The 22,738-nt window shown below is 40.3% G+C and overlaps 1 protein-coding gene across 2 annotated transcripts in view; it reads left to right on the forward strand.

Annotated features, from left to right (window-relative positions):
- The window catches only part of CDH5 (cadherin 5), a 452,074-nt gene that overhangs the window by 258,281 nt on the left and 171,055 nt on the right, over positions 1-22,738 (forward strand). For both annotated transcript variants that reach the window (XM_044081819.1, XM_044081818.1), the window contains exon 5: positions 7,887-8,057. In XM_044081819.1, the coding sequence (XP_043937754.1) occupies positions 7,887-8,057 (171 nt within the window). The remainder of the gene's footprint in view (positions 1-7,886; positions 8,058-22,738) is intronic.

Consider the following 22,738-nt stretch of genomic DNA (forward strand, 5'->3'; position numbering starts at 1 on the left):
TACTTGGCAATGAAATGTATGGTGATAACACAGCATTTTATTCTAGCAACTTTCCAACATTATACAAGCAATGTTTAAAATGTGTCCCTGGTTTCTGTGCTTTTGTCCCTCCCCCAATAAATTTTGGCTTTTTCCAGATTTTTTGTGCTGCAAAGTTCAGAGATACAGCTGAGTGTCGAGCAGATTTTACAAGGAGCTGAGAGCTGCAGGGGAACAAACGTTTAGTGCTGCTTATGATAAGCTTTGTCATATTGTTAATAGCACAACAGGTAGTGTGCTTGGTTTTGATGCAGAAGGCTGTGGGTTCTACTCCCACAGTAGGTAGATGCATTCCTGATACTGTACTATGTTGTAAAGGGGGTGGATGCTGCAGTCCTTTTTGTCAAAGATACCTAGTAACTATGAACCTGTTATCAGTTTGCCATCCATTCCCTATTGCAATATTACTAGCTATCATTTTTTTATTGCAGCATAGGCAATTTATTCCTCAACGGCAACAGGCACTTTATTTGTAGATGAAACAATGAAATATAAAGTGATTTGCTAGCAGCAACCTCTTCATTAGTTACAGATCTCTTTAATGTGGAATTACTTAGATGACTTTTACTTCTGCAGAGATTGTGTATATTTACTGATACTGGTGGACAGTAGAAGTTTGAGTAGACTTTTATGATGGAAATGTTCTGAACTGGGCAGTTTTGTCATTATTAGTGCATGCATTTTGTTTTATTCTTTACTGGAATTACTGTATTATGCAAGGAATCTAATTTAAGACAATCAGGAAGGTGTATCAAAGAACACATGTATGTTTCCTGTGCAAGGGGCCTATGATTTGAAAACAGCCCAAAGTTAATCTTTATCTGCTACTGGCCAGATGTATTTTCTTTGAATGCGGGTTTCAATGCTGTTTCAATGAATGTGATTTCAAGGGCAGAGAAGTTTTAATGCTAAGTCTATTTTCATTGTGAGACTGCATTGCTTTGTTTAGCAGATTTCTATTAGTTTTTGAGATGTAAAATGTAAAATAAAACGTTTAAATGAAATCCAAATCATCGTAGAAGTAAAGTAGTATGCACATTACAGTGTTTATGGTAAATGTGGTGAAACAGCCAAGTCATGGTACATTGGAATAGCTGCAAGGGGGAGGCCCCATTCGACCATGATTTTGTGAGGAGGTGAAGGGAGGCAAACTCAGATAGCCCCAGCTGAACTATACCCCTTAACTGTCCTGCTTTTTGAAGAATGAATATATTTTTGCTTATTATTTTTGGTTTGTTCCTCATAAAATTTGTGGTTTTCTGGCAAATCATTTAGGAATTAAGTCACTAAATAATGACAGATATTGAGTTTCAGACTTCATACTCTTCAGAAAAATGTATGCTAAAACAAGACCTGTTGTTCTGTCAACTGACTATGTTTATACAAGACCAACTTTTAGTACTGTTCGTATGTTCCCCTAATATATTTGACCTTGTCCAAATTTCCTGTGCTAAAAGGATGAGAGTTACACTCAAATAAATCACTTCATAGAATTAGGTATATCCAAACTTTATAGAATTAGGTATATCCAAACCTCTCAAATGTCCCTGATTTTGGCTCAAAATGTTGCTCTCCCCCTAATAATCCCTCCGCAAAATGGCAAATTTGGAAGAAAACGTGGAGAGTTTACAGTTAATAAATAATTGCAATGATCAGTTATAGATTACTTTTAATTTCAGAAATGCATGCAGATTATCTTATTTTGTCAGCTGCTCAAGTTAACAGTACTATTATTAAAAGTGTCCCTTCTTTGACAGGTTCCCAGCTGTATTGTGTGGGTATGTTATATTTTTGCATCACATTTTTGGTCTGTTTTTCATAAAAGTGTGTTTTTTTCCAAATTAGTGGCAAATCATTAAAGACTGAAGTTAGAAAATAATGACAGACATTTGAGTTTCAGATTTCATACCCTTCAGAAAATTCATACTAATGCAAGACCTACTATTTTATTATCTTCCTAAGTTTATAACAGCAATATTTAAAAATTGACCTTATTTTTGGGCCTTTGTCCCACTTCTGTTTATGGCTTTGTCCAGATTTTTTGTTCTGAGGCTAAGAGATATGACAAATGTATCAGGGCCATCACCAACATTTAATTGTGACTTACTTGTTGCACCCCACTCCTCCACTTAGTGACTCTCAATGTGTCCAAGCAAGGCAAGGAGCAGTTATGCAGTGTAAGTGTGCAGAGTATCCCCACATCCAAGATAGACACAAGTACTAGAGTGGCTTTTCATCTGTCCTTGATTTTGAAGAATATTCTGGCTTTCTGTCATACTTTTATACTGTTGATTTATGCTTCTTATTCAGAAAATGCATGTCATTGCAGTACCTGTTGCTCTGTGTTTAAGTAGCAATGTTTTAATGACCATCAGGTAAACTTGTCTGAGACTAAGATGCAAGTAAGCTTTAATAAGCATGCTGTTAAAGAATTATCAACATTAAAGGCCTTTTTGTTTTTGCCATGCAGAGAATATTTACATAACTAGATAATGTATAAGCCTTAAGTACTGAAATGCATATGACAATATTTGTAATGAAGGACAGGATTACAGTATTTTAAGAAGCTCATTACATTTGTTGGAGACTTCAGTCATCTTTGCAGGCTTTACCTGTAAACTAAATAGAGTGCCAGTCTATCATGTGTGGTCCATAACCTGTGCAGTAATCCTTTAAGCAATTTATCTTGAGCTTGTTTCTTCTTTGCTGTTCATTTTTTACTTTGATCATGTTTTCCCCATGAAACAACTAGATAGTTGTTGTCAGACAGCAGGTCCTTTTTTGATAAGAAACATTTTTACAAGTGGGGGTATTGCTACTTTCAGCATGATACTTGGTACTTTTATAAAGCTAAATATAAATTATAATTAGAACTTAAGTGCAAGGAAAAGTGGTTTGAGTTGAGTGCTGCTTGTTTTTTTATACCTGATTTTGACTGGCATTCCAGTAATGTATTTAAAAAGTAATTTATTTTTTCATGCCTCACAACCTTTTTGTTTCCATCTAGATATTAAGTTAGCTGTCATGTAGCCAATGCACTGAAATATTTTTTTTTTCTTCTCCACTTCATTTTGTCTTGACTGCACTCTCATAATGATGGTTTGGCACCCAGGGCAGCGTATTTAATTAAAGTCCCAGTTTTTGTGGTTTTGAGCATAGCTCCACCCCTTTCTAGTTGACCACACCCTTTCCCATTGGCCACACCCATTCAGCTGTCTCCTGTAGCCCCCCTTTGATTTGAAGTCACCAGCCGCCACTGCTCACAACTGATACTAAACCCTAAAAAAACACAACTTATGCTGTTCTACCCAACAAAGACTAATGACCTCACCTTCTCTATATTCTCCACCAAGACCCACATCACCCCATCTCAGATGCTAAATTACTAGGACTTACTATTGACCAGCAACTCAAATTCCACAAACACATATCCATAACCATTTCTACAGTCCACAAAAAGTTAGGCTCCCTCTATCATTACAAAAGGTATCTAATCTCCAAATCTCGTATTGCCATAGCCAGAACCCATCTCCTATCTACACTTCTTTACGCATCCCCAGTACTAACAAACCTAAATAAAAACTGACCTGAATAAACTTTCCACTTGCTACAACAAAATTGCTAGATTTGCTAACAATGCCAAATCATGCTCCCACCATTGCCAATCCCTACATTCTTTACACTGGCTAGAATTTCCCAGCCTATTAAGGTACCATCAATTCAACCTAATACACCAAATACTATATAGTCCTGAGAAAACCCCTGCTCTGATCAGCCTACTAAACTTCTACAATTCTAATAGACAATTACATTCCTGCTATAAAGCCTTAATTGAAACCATCTCATGCAAAAACAACTCTGGGGAATCTCTCTTCACTCATGAGATTGCTAAAACATGGAACAACCTACCTCCTGACCTCAGACTACAAAAATGTACTTCCACTTGAAGAACCACCTTAATACGTACCCCTACATCAACCATTTATGTAACTGCAATGGACCTCCATGAAGCTTCATCCACCTATAGGGGTTTATTCCCTTCTGTCTCTGGACCATACAAATAATGTGCGATGCCAATGCTAATATATATATTTTGTGGTTCCACTTTATAATCTTGAAACACTGAAATCTCGAATTTCAGTATCCCTAGACCATAAAGTCAAATGCTCAAATCCTGAAACCCCAAAACCGTGAAACACAAAATCACAAACATAAACACACCATACACCACACAACACATACAGCATCCAACCCACACTACAACAAACCAACAAACAAAACACACACAAACACAAAAACACAAACCAACAAACTTACACTATATATAAGCAGGGGGGCAAGCCCCCCTGCAGCCCCCATGTGGGAGGCTGCTCCCCCACACACCCCCCCTACTTATATATATTAACTCTGAGATCACACCAAACAGAAAAAGATAGCAGACTCACCACTATACACTCTACAGTACCCTCGCACACATACATCAGAAATATACGAACACCACCACTTTCACCACTTAAACATTAATACTGTTTCCTGCCTATCCTAACCCACACATAAAACTTCCAAACACACTCACATACACTCAAACACATACCTAAAACCCAACAAAATACCCACTTACCTTACATACCAGCTAAATCCACACACTACACGATACATCCTGTACACACTACATCCAGCGTCAAATACCGGAACACCATAACCGCAAATTCGACATTTCCGGATTCGCTCTTATGGAGTTTCGGGATTTTGAAAATTCCACTTTATGGTCTCAGGATACTGAAATTCAAGATTTCAATATTTTGAGATTATAAAGTGGAACCATATTTTGCATATACTATTTTTTACTGAGTAAATACCTTGCAGTACTGTACTCTATTTATACTTACTGTATATATTGTACATACTTTTTTTATGTTCATCCTAGGAATGGGCTATGCTCACATATTTGTGTTTTGACTTTGTACTATAAACTGCTTAAATTTTCTATATCACACTCCCTAACTGTTACTACCTTTCACTTTGTAATCTGCTTATCATTTATTGCTCTTTATTTCTACTGCGTTTAATTTGTAAGTGTGTGCTTTTATTTTGCAATTGAATGGAGCTTTTCTGTCCAAGACTCTGCTGAAAATGGATGCCTATTGTCCAGTCAGACTATCCTGGTTAGCAAATGTTAAATAAATAAATAAAATAAAATAAATCAGGCTTAGCTAGGGAGGGAGTTACCAGGGAAATGATACATATAGACACTATATTTGTATGAATCAGATCTAAGAAACTTTGACTTCTAGTGGGTTATTTGAACATTTGGTCTAGGAATTACTTCTTGTTAAATCTAGGAACGTTTCGGCATACTCTACATTCAAAGTATAGGTGAACCAGTTTATTGAAGGGTAGTTGAAGTCTCTCAGAATAATGTAGTTTTTGCTTAAAGGAAATTCTTCATGTATATTTAAGAACTTAAGATGATTTTTGGGGGACATTGAGGGGGTCCTGTAAAAGGCTATGAGCTGATAATTAGTTCTATTTAGTGGGACTTGTATCACAATGAGTTCTGTTTATGGGTCTCTAGGAATCTGCCCAGAGGTCATTTGGTCTCTCACAAACATGGAAGCTCCACCACAGTTGCTATCAGGTCTAAAGCCATGGAAGGCATAAAACCATGGTATGGAGGAGGTGCTATGTGAACATTTAAACCAAAGTTCCATGTATCAAATGCAGGCTGGTCTCAGTGTTGGATGTTTTGTCGTTGAGACTCCTGGCATTGAGTAAGGACACTTTGATGTAATATTGTGTTTGAGTCATGTTTTGCTTAAGTTAGGAGGTTCATTATTTGGACCCTGCTTAGAAAAGGGATTATGGGGTCAGAAAAGTCTTTAGCCAGTATGGGGAAGCCCTGGAACAAGAAATCCAAGTCATCCTTAGCAAAATAATTAGGGCTGTCGAGCATCACATCCCAGGCTGACACATAATGGATCTCCCTGGTATGACACAAACTTTTAAAACCAATTACTTGCATTTTCTCTGTACTTCACCATAATTCTTGGAGAATAGAGGTTTCATCTCAAGACTAAGGTCTTACCTTCATTTATGGCATGCATAAAGAGTTCTGAAATGTCTCTTCACATTTCCTTCAGGGTTTTGCATGCCAAGTCATTTATCCTCACATGGACTACCACCATGTTGTAATTTTATTTGTTAGGTATAAGCACCTAAAGGGATCTTTGATATGTCAGAGATTCTGGCAACTGAAAAAACAACTCATTGTCATCCAGTTTTTGTCCAGCCTAATGAACACTGAATTAATGTGTTTGATTGTGTTTGATTATGGCGTCTTTGATCAAAGGAATGGTTTTATTCATTGTATAGTTTGAAGCAGTTGATTTGACTTGATTTATATGCTGATGACTCTTTGATATGAAAGTCCCAATGGGTTATGTGGTATGACTTTCACTGTGACCTAATCCTAATGGGTTCAGGAGGCTTTGGCAACAGCTTTTGGAGCACTGTGGAGCAGAGTATTGCTCACAGACTGTTTTTTTTTTTCAAGAGAGTTACCTCCAAAATATTTGCACACTTGTTCTAGCACAAATAAGTGCTTTGTCTGTGAGCAGCAGGCAGTTGTTACATTACTGAGGATTGTAGACTCTACTAGGCTGGCAATAGCAGGAAGACAAGCTGGCTGGCCATCCATCTTAATCCAGGGAACTGGAACATGTTTACATTTAACTGACTATCTAACAAGCAGGAGGAGCATGTTTAATTTAATTAATTGATATTTTAGTTTACACAGCAATTAAATTAAATTAATTTTATTTTTTTTAGTTAAGATTACATATTCCATAATAATCATGTGACTTATTTTAAATAGGCTATTTAAATGGTAGCACAATCCGTGGATTGTAAGTCTGATGAAGGCTCATATTTTCCTGTGTGAATGTACTGCAAGATGAAAACCTTACTTATGGTATTTCGATGTAGTATTACATTTTTATAACATATAAAGCATCTACTAGTCTTCTATTTCATCAAGCCTTTTATTTGGTTTTACAGTTCTTGATGATTTGGAAGAGGGACAGTCATTACTCACTGTGTTTTTGTTTTTTTGTTTTTTTTGTCTGGAAGCTCTGTAATACTTGTCTCTTTCTTCGCTCCCATTCAAAGATACTGATGTCAATATAGCTATGATAGTTGCAATGTTTTTTCTCTGTTGGTGCCTTTATTGCCCATCTTCTACCCTGTTTGTCTACTTATATGAATTTTTGAGAAATCTGTCTAAATATGAAGGGTGATAATATCCAGGAATGTAGCTAGTACAAATAAAGCAATCTGATGTTGCATTCAGCTGGTTTTATTTACAGAAAAGAGTTGGGAAAATGTTACTTGATTTGGGAAAATGTTACTTATTGATTAAAGGACAATTTCAATACCAGTTCGGGTTATTTTATTTATTTATTTACATTTGTTACCCGGGTAGTCTCCAACTGGGCCAGTAGCCCGATTTCAAAATCTGGGGAGAAAAGCTCCAGACAAATTAACAAATTATAAACAAGCTTATAAGCAAGGCAATTACTAAGAACACAGTAGTCAATATAGCATAATACAACAGTACAGTAGTTAAATGTAACTGTACATTAATGCAATATTCATAAAAACAAATACTTCTACATATTATAGCAAATTATTACAGCAGTACAAATGAGTTTATCAGAACTCCGCTAGCATACGGCTGTAATTGTTTGAGGTGAATGATAGTACAGAGATGAGAAGACTTAGTTTTTTCTCTATAAAATATTAAACTGCATTCTTATTCCTATTACTAAAATGTATGTTTCTTTTTTCAGGACGGATTGACACAAAGCCATATACTTTTGATAGAGAAAAAACTCCAAGTTACATAATTATTGTTGAAGCAAGAGACCAAGCGGGTTCTGCCACAGGATACTTATCAAGCAAAGCCACTGTTATAATTTCCTTAAGTGATGTTAATGACAACCAACCAGCATTTGTTAACGGTAAGATGCAAACATATACTCTGTTCAAAACAGTGACAAAATCACAGCAACAAAAGAATATGGTGTTTTATTTTCACTTGATATTAGAAAATGAATAAGAATTTTGTTTTCGAGTGAAAGATATGGAGTTGTTTCTGCAGAAAAGCACAAAGAATTGAAGCAATATCACATTTGTCATTCTAATTTAAAAAAAAAAAACACTCTTACATAGAACTACATATTTTGCTGTAATATGAACAACAAAAAGTCCATAGGTCAGGAATCACAGACATTTATCTCAATGTGTAGTACAAGTTAGCACAAGTAGCAGTACCATATAGGGCATGAGCAATGCAGAGACAGAGATAGCACCACCATACAATGTGAAAATAGCATGGCATGCAGTGTATGCAAATTAATACATAACGATATGGAAATAAGGAATACTATGGAAATGCACATGGATTATGCAAACGATGACATCAAACATGACAGATTGATTCAGAAATGTTTAAAGCTGGCAAACTAGCCATAGTGCAAACCTTTCCTGAATACCGAGGAATTTCCTGTACCCCATGAATATGCTAGGAGAAGCCATGACTACTGTCAAACAACATGTGACCCTGGCCACCACTGGAGGCATCTATCCATGCTATATCATCAGGGCCTCATGTACTAGCACCTAACATAGCAGCTGATAGTGTACTGATACTGGATGGACAGGCAAACCGAATAAGAGCAAGTCAAACTTTATTACCACAAGAATAATCAAGGGGGTGCATGGAATGCCCATACTAGTGGATAAAAAAATCTGTGTAGTGTCATTTCAGCTACAGGGACAGAGACATTTCAGTGGCCAACCGGAAACTTGATAGGCATAGCATAGGAACAGCCTCACATATCCATTTCTTGGCATCATGCTTCATCATGTTGAGGAACACATCTGTTTCTTCAGGACTACATAAGGAGAATGACCACTGGTGTTTCACCAGCACAGCACATTTCCTTGAAGTCCTTGAAGTCATAGACTGTACTTAGACTTCATCAAATGCCCTATATGATCCACAGGAACTGAAATATATCAATGGAAATGATTTTCACTCCCTCAACTGACTGGTAGTTTATAATACCCACTGTACTTCATATAATGTGCCCATGTACCACCTTGATAATTCCCATGATTTGCATAAATGGCACATGTCTTACCTTTTTCACTGCTTCATGGGGGGGGCATCCCACAGTACTGTATTAGTTAACCTTCACTGTACCTACTACAGAGATGTATTGTGGCTACTTACTGTATTCACATCCTACACCACATTCAGCCACACCTTATCTCAATAATTCTTGTTCACTGTGCTTTTGCACAGGATGTATATCTCACGTGTGTAGAAGACCTTCAATATATCCTTATTCTCCTTTACATTCCCCGACATTGCCTCTCTCAATGACCAATAGAAAGCCCTGTACACCTGTAGATTACACATGTTGCTATGGTTTTATATATATATATATATATATATATATATATATATATATATATATATATATATATATATATATAGAGAGAGAGAGAGAGAGAGAGAGAGATAAATATGTACATACATATATACAGTAAGTAAATATACACACATGCACACACACACACACACACACTCAAACACACACACACACACACACACACACACACACACACACACACACACACACACACACACACACACACACACACACACACACACAACACACATACACACGCACACACACACACACACACACACACACACACACACACACACACACACACACACACACACACACACACACATATATATATATATATATATATATATATATATATATATATATGTATATATGGGTCTACTTTCATAGACCGAAGCGCCACTTTACCGACACCCGGAAGACCGAGACGGAACGACCGAACAGGTAGGTTACCGAAAACGCGATATCCCGACGGCTGAGAGACCGACAACGGCAGCGTGTGAGCGCGATACGGTAAGTGTGCGAAAGTGATAGATGTAGTATTGGGGAGCGGACAGGTAAGTGTACGATACTGAGGGATTTTAGGATAGTGTGTGGAAAATGTGAGTGTGCGGTGGTGTCGGACTAAGGGTTCTGGTGAGGTAAGTATGTGGAAGTGACGTAGAGCTGTGTAGGGTAGTGTTAAGTGTGTTAGGGTTAGAATGCGGGTGGAGTGTGTGCGATAGTGATGGGCTGAATGTTTTAGGGTGTGTTAAGTGAGTTAGGGTTAGGGTGCAGGTAGGGTGAGTGCGATAGTGACGGTGTTGGGGTTTAGGGTGTGTTAAGTGAGTTAGGGTTAGGTGCGGGTTGGGTAAGTGTGCGGTAGTGTCGGACGTTAGGGTTAGGGTTTAGGTTAAGGTTAGTGGATATGTTGTTGTGTGCAATGTGTATTTGGCGTTTTTTGTGTCGGTGTTTTGGTGTTCGGTATGTTGAGTTGTCGGTGTGATGTGTTGTCGGTTGTTTGGGGTGGGGAAAATGTGTGTCGGTGATTCGTACGTTCGGTCTATGAAAGTAGACGTGTATATATATATATATATATATATATATATATATATATATATATATATATATATATATATATATATATATACATATGCATATATATGATAAAGAATATAATGCAGCATACACCGTGACTGGTATCATAAAAGGTTGAATTTCTTTTATTTGGATAAAAATAAGATAAGCGCTTTCCAGTTATGAGGAACCCTTCATCGGATCTAACATCTGATACAACAATCGATCTACTTGAAATCCTTACCAGCCAATCAGAATAGAATAAAACAAATTTGGCTCCAAATTATATATTAAAATTAATCTTTAAACTCATAAATAATCAGCATAATAAGAGTTTAAAATACCCAATCAATACATAAATATTGATGTATAACTAGCTCCGGCATGAAACTTTCATGAAACAAGTACAGTAAAATGAGCCAATCAAATCCCAGTAACCTGGAATTCAACCAGTTAAATCAAGTATTATAATTAACTAAATAATCACAGACTACTGCTTCACCATTGGTCAGATAAAATGTACTGTAGACCAATCATTAGAATTCCTCAGGCTACCAATGAAAAGGTCAAATTGCGAACATAAACCAATTGGAAGTTATATAATCTCTAACCCATATCAAACAGTTGATTGTTTCATATCTACTACCATTGGTTAATTATATACAAAAATCAGTGGCCAGTGTCCATCTTCCAAAGTCCAATACAAAGCTTGTTCTAAATTTCCAATGAAGTCTGCTTGACTGTAAGCTCAGCTAAATCAAGTGTACCATATATGCAGTATGTTATTGCATGATGAGTAGATATATTTGTCATCAGCTTTTCTAAAACTTTGTCTACCATATCCTTGTAGTGTCAGTTTAAAACAAACCATAGATACATGTACTTAGAGACCATTGTCAGGTCCATTACATTTTATCATATTTCCAACCTAGTCCAGTATCAGAAAATGAAACACGATCTTCTTCACTATAAATTCAAATACTCCAGATTCATAGAACAAGTATATATTCCCAGCATAGTCCGTTGTCAAATAGTAAAACATGATCTTCTTCACTTTGAATCCGTAAAGCAAATATATTGATATAGACCAACCAAATCTTAGTAACAAGAAGTTCAAGCAATCTGGTCATCACAAACCACTGTTCCATCATTGGTCAGATGAAGTCTGTTACAGCCCAGTCATTGATGCTGTTATGACTACCAATGAAAAGATCAATCTGCAAACAGAAGCCAATTACAATTTATATGGTCTCTAACCAATATCAGACTTTTGAATATTTCATTTCAAATCCCATTGGTTGATTTTATACAAAGATCATTGGTCAGTATCTATCTTATAAAATCAGTATGGTACTTGTTTTGAATTTCTAATAGGATATGTATGACCTAGAACTCAACTGTGCAAGATATTATTGCAAAATAAGTTCATTGTCTTCTTTCCTAAAACTTTTTCTTTCCATATTCTCCTGATGCTACTTTAATGACAACATTCAAAATAAGTCATAAATGCATGCACTTAAAGATCTTTGTCAGATCCATTGCACTTTGTTTCATTTTACACCATTATATTATCAACATAAAGCATTTATAGTTATTAAAATCTGACAAACTAAGTATGTGAAAACAGACTGTCATTGATCAAATAGTTTCTGTTATTGGTTACATTTCCAATCTCTCAATGAACTGTTTGTAGTATGAAAATCAGCCCATTGAGTATTTTAGGAGCTCTGACCAATAGCAAATTGCTAAAATGTCATAATGCTTCTAAGTGATTTTTTTGATAATGGAGATTTGTTGGTCTATACCCATCTTTACAGAGCCAAAAAAATACTTCATTTGTCCAATGACATTTTCATAAATTCAAATTCAATCAAAAATAGTTCCTGTATATGGTGGTATAATAAATTCACAATAATTACATTTTCCTTCTGAGTCTATGTTCTTTCAATGCCTGTTTGATTGACAAGTTAGCATTCAGTCAGCACTACAGGCTTCCGCACGTACAGCAAGTGCAAAGGCCAGAAATACTCACTTCACCAAACACAAGAAAATGGCCAGCACTCCTTTTAGAGGTTCATCATACTCTTTAATCCATAGACATATTAATGTAAAAAATACAGTAAAATGAAAAACCAAACCAGTTTCGACCCAATGGCCTTCCTCAGTATATTGTTTTTTCATTTTAGTGTATTTTTTATGCTAATATGTTTATGGATTAAAGAGTATGATGAACCCCTCATAAGAGTGCTGGCCATTTTTTTTTTGTTTTTTTGTTTTTTGTTTTTGTGTTTGGTGAAGTTAGCATTCAGACCTAGGAGTGTATACGCTTGAAGGGCCACTATCCATCTCATTTCACATTGTTCTGTTTTCAGCATAACATCTCCCCATCATATATTAGTATGCCATAATTGTAGTACCATTAACTGAAATAGGTGCTTAGGATTGTCCAGTATATGCTTAAAAAGTGGATTCTTATTATTTTTCAACTTGATATCACTAATATGTTTCCATATGCGCTCTTTTAGCTGTCTGTCAGTTTTGCCCAAATAAAAACAAGTACATTGAGTACATGTAGTAATATAAATAACATGTTCTGTGCTGCAGTTTGCATAGTCACGACAACTATAGTGAGTGCCAGAAACAGGATGAATGAACTGGTAAGAGCTATTGATGTAATGACAACATGAACATGTTCAACAATGAAAGGTACCTTGTTTGTTTGTATTAAAGGTGGGGATATTGTTCTTGTTATGACTCAAAAGTTCTTTGAGATTTTTATTTCTCCTGCAACCAAAGTGTGGTTTGTCACCAACAATATTTTTTAATGTGTCATCATTTGGTAAAATTTTCCTGTTGTTTTTGATGATGTCACATATATAATTGGTGTCACTAGAGTAAGATAGAATCGATCTATTTTGCTGTTTCATACACTTATCTCCATCTTCCTGTTCCCTAACTACATCTGACAAATTAGTGTCAATTTCATTAGTGGATATTGAACTCTTTTGATGATGGTAGAATGGTTGTGCCTTGATTTTTCTAAAAATCTTGGCATCCACAAACATTTTGTTAAGTTCTCTATGTTTGTATCCATCCCCTGGATTTACAAAGCCCTTTATAGCATGCAGGATTAGTTTAAGAGCTACTTTCAGAGATATGGCCAACGTGCGATCCAGGAACGAGCTCCCAGGATGTGCACATGAGCTTTTAGGCTAATCCTGCACAGACCAAGCACCTGTATGCAAATTACCCTCATTTGTAGGTAAAACCCATGCAAATGAGGGTAATATGCGATCCAGGAAGCTGGCAGCCATCCGTGCAGGATGAGTGCAGTGTGCAGAAATGTACTCGGTTAGTAACCGAGTACAGTTCAGCAGTTTACAAAACGGAGCTATGACAGCTCCAAATAAAGGCTGCAAAGCATTGAGAAAGCATGCCAATGTCCAAGTAGAAGGCCATTGGCATTGCAAAATGTAAAAGAAAATAATTAAACAACGTTTAATTTTATCTTCGTCGATCTCGCCCAGTTAAGCATAAACCAGCGACGCGCAAACGGGATCGGGGGGAAATAAATAAAATAAACCTAAAATAAGCATTCTAAAAAAAAAAATCAGTATTTTGCCATGCAAGTCTATGGCAGTCAGAAGACAACCAGGCCAGTGCGTAATGGTTGCTAAGATGTGATGCTCAGTGTGGGACATGTAACTATGCATTAGCAAGCAATCCTATGCAAATGAGGGAAGGGCTAGTGAATCCCAGATTTTCCCAGGGTATGAGGCAGGTCCCAAGAGTGTAAGAGTATAAATAGCTGGGTGCAAGACTAGAATATAGGTGACATCATGTGGGGTGTGTCAGGCTGTCATACTGTAAGTGGATTGTAGACCTGTGGCTCGGGATTGCTCCTAGCATAGTACAGCTAAGCTAGGGCTGTGTCTAAACCTGCCAAGCACTCTTTACAAAGTGTAAGCATGTGTGCATGCCACACACCAGGTTGTACAGGAAGAAAAATGAAGTTAAACCAGGAAAAAGCAGCTCCTTGCACATTTGAGCACTCCGTTTGCATAAACAGGGAGGCAATGGGAATGGAAAACAGCAGTAGAAAGGTAATCAAGGAGATCATGGAGCTGCCAGGTGAAATGTATCAGAAGCAGCTATTCACACAGGAAGCAGATCAGCCCAGCCCAGAGCACCACTATAAACCAAGCAAACACCTACCCCCCCTGGTTTTTCCACACTCTACACCAATGGTGTATACAAGCGAGGAAATTTTAAAACCAAACCTACAAAATGAAAAGGGCTGCAGCAGGCAACACAGAACATGTGCAAGAGGCTGAGGGTGGTGAGGATGTCAATGCTGCTGCACAACCCACAGTGAAGAGACAGAGAAAAGTGTACAGACCCAGGGTAACCTACCAGGGGCTACATGAGCTGGAGATAGTAGAGCACTATAGGCTGGACAGAGACATCTACAGCAAACTGTTGAGCTGTGCAGGCCACACCTAACACACCACACTGGCCGAGGGGAACCCATCCCAGTGGATACCAAGGTATGTGTAGGCCTAGGTATACTAGCCACAGGTACCTCCCAAACTACAACTGGGGATAACATGGGCATCTCACAGGCATCAGCATCCAGAGTATTCCACCAGTTCCTGGATGCCATGTCAGCACATGCCAGTGAGCACGTATATTTCTTCAACACACGAGAGGTGTTGACCCGCAATATGCGTCTCTTCCCCCAAATGGCTAACTGCCCTGGGGCAGTGGGTGCTATAGACTGCACAAACCTATGCATCAAAGCACCACCCGGTGAGCAGGGTAGGGCCTACATCAACCGCAGGGGCAACCCCTCCATCAACTGCCAGGTCGTATGTGATGCCCAGGGCATTATGCTGAATGTGTGTGCTGGCTGCCCTGGAAGCTATGACGATTCACACATATGGCAACTGACATAGCTGTACCACAGATTTCCCAATGTGGACATCCCCTACAGTCACCTAGTGGGGGATGCTGGGTACCCACTGGAGCCGTGGCTCATGACACCCATCAGAAATGCACACACACCTAAACAACAATGCCATAATGATGCACATGCACAGGCCAAACATATAATAGCACGTGCGTTTGGGGTGCTTAGGTCACGGTTCCGGTGTTTGGACATATCCAGTGGAGCCCTGCAGTATTCACCAGCTACATGTACCCAAATAGTAATGGTATGTGCTATGGTACACAATATGAACCTGCGGAAACAGCTGCAGCAGGAACAGCATGGGGCAGGGCCACACTTCCCCCCACCAATGCCAAGGCCTGTGCAGGTACAGAGTGACCCGCAGGAGGAACAACCTGAGCCTGCTCCAGTAGGCAGAAGAGGCATGCCCAGTATGTCCTGGCCTTGGCAAAGAAGCAATGCCTAGCATATGCACTGACACAGTAGGGCCCCAGGGAATGACACCTCTCTCCGACTCACACAGACAGTAAAAGGGATGCCAAATATGACACTACCTGTGCCTAACCATGTATAAGGAGTGCACTATGTGCATCCGACATAGGCAGCCCTCCAGCACCATTCTCAAATCTGGCACACCCTCAAGGTAAGTTAGTCAATCTACCAATTGTCAAATGGAGTAGAATGTGCTTTTATCTGTAGCTATGGTATGGATGTGGACATGCAAGGGAATTGGGTGGCCGGATGTCAAGGCAGCAGAGAGTAGACACCCATAGTGGCAGCATGAGATCTGTAACACATACTGGAGTCACCATAGTAGCCAGTACTACACAGGGTGACAAAACCCACTGCAGGAAATGGCCTGAGTGACAGGGGTGTCCATAAGAGACACATATACCAGTCAGGAAGGATCACATACTCAGCAACAGTCTCAGCAGCAGGACAGGTAAAGACAAACACAAACAAATGCTGTACTATGGCCTCTGAATGTGCCCTATGGTGAACCCCTCACCTAGGCCTACACAGACAGACCGCAGCAGGTCAGGGAGTCGGGAGTAAGTTGTGAAGGCTAGGAAGTCAGACACTAATATGTAGGTAAACAAAGCTAGGATCTGTACTACACTGGTAAACCTTAGCCAGCAGGATAGGTAAGACTACAGACTGAAATGGAGTACCTTACTTACCATTACAGTCCTAGCAAATGTGTACAAGTGTCAGATGTGCCCCCCCATCCAACATACACATAGAGTAGCAGTCATGTGTGCACCCCCACTCCTGTGTAGAACAGTAGAAACAGTAAGGTGCCCCCCCCCCGCTATGGAGAAATGTAGCAACAGTCAATGGCAAATGACCAATGGATACCCTGCAGACACAGCATGCTACTTGGTGTACAACAAAAGGCAGCACCGCAGTACAAACAACCTGGATGTGGTCCACACATGCAACACAGATGACCATACTGGGCATGCTCACACACTTAGGGGAATGAAGGCAATGTCAGTCAACAACATACTGAGAGGTCATACTGGGCATGCTCACACACTTAAACACATGAAGGCCATGTCTAAAAACACCAGTGGACCAGACATATCTGGAAATTGCAGTTCTCAGTGTAAACACATGTCAGTATGCACCACTCCTGCCTTGCACACACAGTGGATATGAATGCAGACAAATATGTAAGGACAACACACTATAATAAGCCACAGGCACATGGGCATAGATGTAAGGAAGAGGGTGACTGTGACAAGGAGCCATGCGGGCCTGTCCCAACTGGCACACAGCCTAAGGGTCCCCAACACATGAGGTGTGGATGTAACCCACTGTGGATACTAGCCACCAGTACCTGTCAGCATGACAGACTATGTGGTGTAAGTGCCAGCTGTGCAACAAGACTGTACAAGGAAGCAGCCATCTAGTAGCTGTATACATGCACCTGTGACATATGACCCCATGTGTGCCCGTATGTGGCATGTCAACCCCCACATGAATGAGGTATGGCCCATGCACACACTGTCCTCCCCATAGCAGTAGTATGACAAGCCTGCTGAGGTCATCCAATGTGAATTACACCTTTGGGAGAGCTATAGCTCAGTAAATTGCATGGCGCATCCCATAACTGCATACTGCTGTAGTGACAGAGTAGTTAGGTAGTAGTACTAACCCCAGACCTGTCAATTGTGTGAGCGTATGCTTGTCTGCCTCTGACTGTGTAGTGCGAAATGCTTTTAGGCTACTCACACTCTGTGCAATACATATATTAAACTTTGGCAAGGCTGCTGATGTCACTCACCTAGACGTACACCTCTGCGAACATGATAGCCCCGTAATCGCAGTGGTGAGTCCTGTAACTGCATACTGCTGTAGTGTGATAAACTAGTTAGGTAGGTGTTTGAACCCCAACCGTGGCAGATGTGTGTGTGTGTGTGTGTGTGTGTGTCTGTGTTCCTGACTGGGTAGAGAGCAATGCTTTTTAGGCTACCCACACTCCATACAATACAAATACACTACTTTGCCAAGGCTGCTGATGTCACTAATCTAGAAGTACACCTCTGGGAACATGATAGCCCAATAATCACTGTGGCGCATCCTGTAACTGCACATTGCTGTAGTGTGATAAACAAGTTAGGTAGGTGTTCAAACCCCAGCTATGGCAACTGTTTGAGCCTGTGTGTGTGTGTCTGACTGGATAGAGAGCAATGCTTTTTAGGTTACCCACACTCCATACAATATAAATACACTACTTTGCCAAGGCTGCCGATGTCACTCATCTAGAAGTACACCTCTGGGAAATTGATAGCCCAGTAATTGCCGTAGTACATTCTGTAACTGCATATTGCTGTAGTGTGATTTAGAACAGTGGTAGTGTTCCATCTCCATCCATGTTAGTTTTGGATGTGATGTGTGTGTCTCAGTGTCTGCGTATGGAGCAATGCATTATAGGCTACTCACTCGCAGTACATTACAAATGCCCTACTTTGGTAGTCCTCCTGATGTCATTAATTGTGAAATACACCTTTGGGGAAGGTGAACTTCAGTAATGTCCGCGGAGCATAATATAACTACATAGTGCTGTAGTGTAGTAAACCAGCTAGGTAGGGGTTCTACTCCCAGACATGACAGGTGTGTGTGTGTGTGTGTGTGTGTGTGTGTGTGTGTGTGTGTGTGTGTGTGTGTGTGTTTGTAACTGGTGTCCTGTGTAGAGGTGGGTGTGAGTTTGTGACACCTGTGGGCATTGTAGAGGGGTTTTGCTAATTACATTTATGGTGGCCCTACTATATATCACAATGTCAACTATACAGGAATAACAGATTTAAATGACTGAAAGGCTTGGGTGCAAAGCCATACCCATACACGTGACATCATGGCCTGCCAATCACAGTTAGCAACCCCACTGTGCCTTTACATGTGACTCACAACAGACATACAGTGCCTGACAACATGGCCTGTATGGACAGATGACACTGACATCAGGAAATGCTGTTAGCATGCTATCAATGTAGGTGCAGGGTAAATCTGCTGACCAGTACCACTCCCTGCCACACGTGGGCAAGACTGGCATATTTGATGATAAGTATTGTTCATAGTATGGGCCAGACACCCCAGGTACAGTTCCACATGTCACTGTACATACATATGGGATGTGTGCACATCCTAGACACCATCCAAGTCATGGACTAGGGAACACATACATGGCAAGTGATGCACAGCATTGGCCACACACAATGGTCACCCAGGTGCCTGGAAGATGGATGCAATACCCACCTGTGCAGGCAAATGCAGAAGCTAAAGGCCTGTGCCACAATGCAGACCATTGTCATGTGGGCTGATGCCAAGGTATACCCATCGCCTACCCTTGTATAGCCTGTTGGCACTGTTGGCCACAACACATCCAGTCAGACATGCACCCATGCATGTCTGAACTGGACCCTGTGTGCATGTGTGTGTGTGTTGTATGGTGCATATGTCCACATCCACATGCACTACTCCCTCCAGGGCACAGTGAAGCATGCCACCTTATGTCTGACATCCCCTCATACTCACTGCCCATACAACCTCCGTATCACCCATGTCGTGCATGTGTTTCCTGCACACTGATGTGTTGTGGTAATCCCACTAGTGACTGGTCACACTCCTGGCCCTGCCAAGTGTGTTAATGTGTGTGCATCCCAGTGTGAGTGTGCCTGTGCTGACGCTGGCACCTGTTCATGCAGACAGGTACGTGTACATCACCTACCGTATATCTACCATATCCCTGTAGCAGACGGCACTCACCATCACATATATGTTCTGAGTACTCCCCACCAGACAACACATGCGGTGCATCCAATAACAGCATCGGACTGTGATAGCAATACATAGCTGTCGGGTGTATGATACCCTGTGCTGGTAGGTGTGTGACACAAACATGCATTGGTTTTACCATCCCACCCCTCCTTGACATGTATTCACTTCTGTCTGCCTCCCCCACACCCTCTCTGGTGGATGTGGAGGCCCACACCTGCATTGCTTAGGTAGCAGCATGTGTATTTAACGTGATGCTCATGATCAGCTGATGGCCTCTGCATGTATTGCAGGCCTTCCCTAGCCAATTGCATGTGGAACAGGTGTGGTAATATTCCCATAGCCAATTGCATGGAAACGCACTCCACTACCTGGGAACATCCTGGTGGTGTTGGCCCTTGTCTGTCACTGTGAGCAGGAGCTAGAACTGTCATTTTGCAAAAAGCTTTTTAGATGGGTTGGGGATTTACCTCTAACAACATACACTGTGGGAACAGAGCAACAAACAGGAGGGGGATGTGCCTGACCTGCCTACCAACTGTAAGTGCTGCTATACTGCATGTGGAGTAAGGTTGGATTAACAGTGTTTGTCTGGATATGCCTGTCGTACATGTCGCAATACCTGCCATGTCAGTTCCATGTATATCAGGAATCCCCATCTGCAGGCTCATCTGCAGACTGGGCAGTGTTGTACCTTTGGTGTCATGTGTTAGCCATGATGCATCTATCCGTGGAATGCAGACGGTAACTGTGAGGATTGCAGTCTGTTGATGGTGAAGGCCATGACAGTTACTGACTACATATCCCTCATTGGACATATGTTGCAACAAACCACATTACAATGGTAGATTAATGAGGGTATCACAGCAACATGTCTATACTGGCCCTGTGTATGTGCTGTCAGCCACACCTCTGTCAACCTTTGTACATATGTCGTGCATGAAGTGGTGCATATGTGCTGTACACCGTAAACAGTGTCAACATATGTGATAACACACCAGTGATATATCAGAGTGCTACACATGTCACGTACAGTAGGGGTTACACTTAATGCCATACCCTGGAAATCTTGTGGATGTTTGTACAGTACTGAGGGCTGTGTAGTGATGGTGAATGTTGGCAATGTGTGTATTGTTAGTATGTACTGTGGCCTGTGTACAGACTGTGGTAGATGTCATTGTCCTAGCTCCCCTTCTATCTGTTGTTACATGCTGCCCCACTGCATGGTACCATATTACCTTACATGTGTGTAGGGCCATACACACACATGTCCCATACCACAGACAGCCATCAGACCAGACTGTGTAGCAGCCCAGTATATGTAGGGTCATGCTGTGAGTGGCACATATGAGGATGGTGTAGGACAGATAGTCCATATACTGTACTAGTATGCTAGCATACCATATCTGGCGGTGTTCACATTGGTTGGGGTTATGCACTGTCACACAGGTGTGGCCTACCCTGTGCTGTGACATGGCTGTTGAGCCTGTTATATATGCAGGTACTATACCATGATAACCTTAGGATGTCTGTCAGTACCTAATGGCACACATGTTATGAGCATATGTCACCTTCCACACACATCGTGTCTGTGACAACAGTCCCAATGACAGTAGCAAATGTCTACTAATATACAGCTATATGTACCAGACATCCCCCTGCACTACTACATTGGGACTATAGGGGCTAGAGTAGGGCTACACTCCATGTCTAGGATATTTGGTGGGACTATATGGACATGTACGTATCCAGATAGCCATATATATATATATATATATATATATATATATATATATATATATATATATATATATATATATATATATATATATATATATATATATATATATATGTGTATATATATATATATATATATATATATATATATATATATATATGACTACACATGTGTAGTACTTCCAATTACCACTGTCATGGCAACCACCTACTATGAATCTCTACATCATGTGGGCGTATTTCCTTTACATTCCCTGTGTGATGGACATCCTTCCTGTGTGTGGGCATCAATGTTACAGACAGCAGGTAGCAATACCTCTTACAGGAGTACCTGCACACTCAGGGCAGCCACATATATGTAGGAGGATCAAGACATACAGAGTATGTGAGTAGAGTGGTGTAATGCTATGCATAGTACTGGCGTTACAGGGTGTGTGTGTGTGTGTGTGTGTGTGTGTGTGTGTGTGTGTGTGTGTGTGTGTGTACATACTAGTTTACCTTGGACTACAGTCTGTCTGCATAGCTCACTACTGTGGGCCATCCTCTAGCTGGACAGTGGTGTGCCTATCATGTGTTGTCTGTCCACCACACAGGTCCTGTGTCAGATATTACACAGGCAGTGTGTGTGTTGCATGCTAGCAGTATATGGCTATATCCATTTGTGTACCTGATGTCATTTCCTGCATAAGGGTATATTGCAACACATCCTGTGACAGCAGCATGTTCCAGGGTGTGTTACTGCAATGTTGCGGGTATGGCCCTTCATTCTTGCCTTTGTCCTCCACATATATGGCAGCCTTTGTCCTGCTGTGATACGGGTATGGGTTGTTAGGTAATGGCCTATCATTCACCACTGCTAGCATTCCTACTATCATCCCAGTCATAGCGTGGACACCCACAACATTTGTTGGCCAGGGACCATACCTGTGACAGATACATTGACATTACCACAAGTAATGAATGCCCCCCTAAGCCTTGACTACAGGGTGTAATTAGAGGCTGCTGAACTACATCTGATATTAGTAACTGGTACGTATCGTGCAGGCAAATCCATTGTCAAATGCTGTATGAATTGAAGGGCTTAGCCTGGACACCATAGTATGATATATATCCACACTGTCTGCATCGACTGTTATGTGTGGGCCTTGCATACATCACTGGTTATATACATCAACAT

The sequence above is a fragment of the Protopterus annectens genome, chromosome 8.part1 (assembly GCF_019279795.1).
Source record: "Protopterus annectens isolate FY-2018-M chromosome 8.part1, PAN1.0, whole genome shotgun sequence".
NCBI classification, from domain to species: Eukaryota; Metazoa; Chordata; order Ceratodontiformes; family Protopteridae; genus Protopterus; species Protopterus annectens.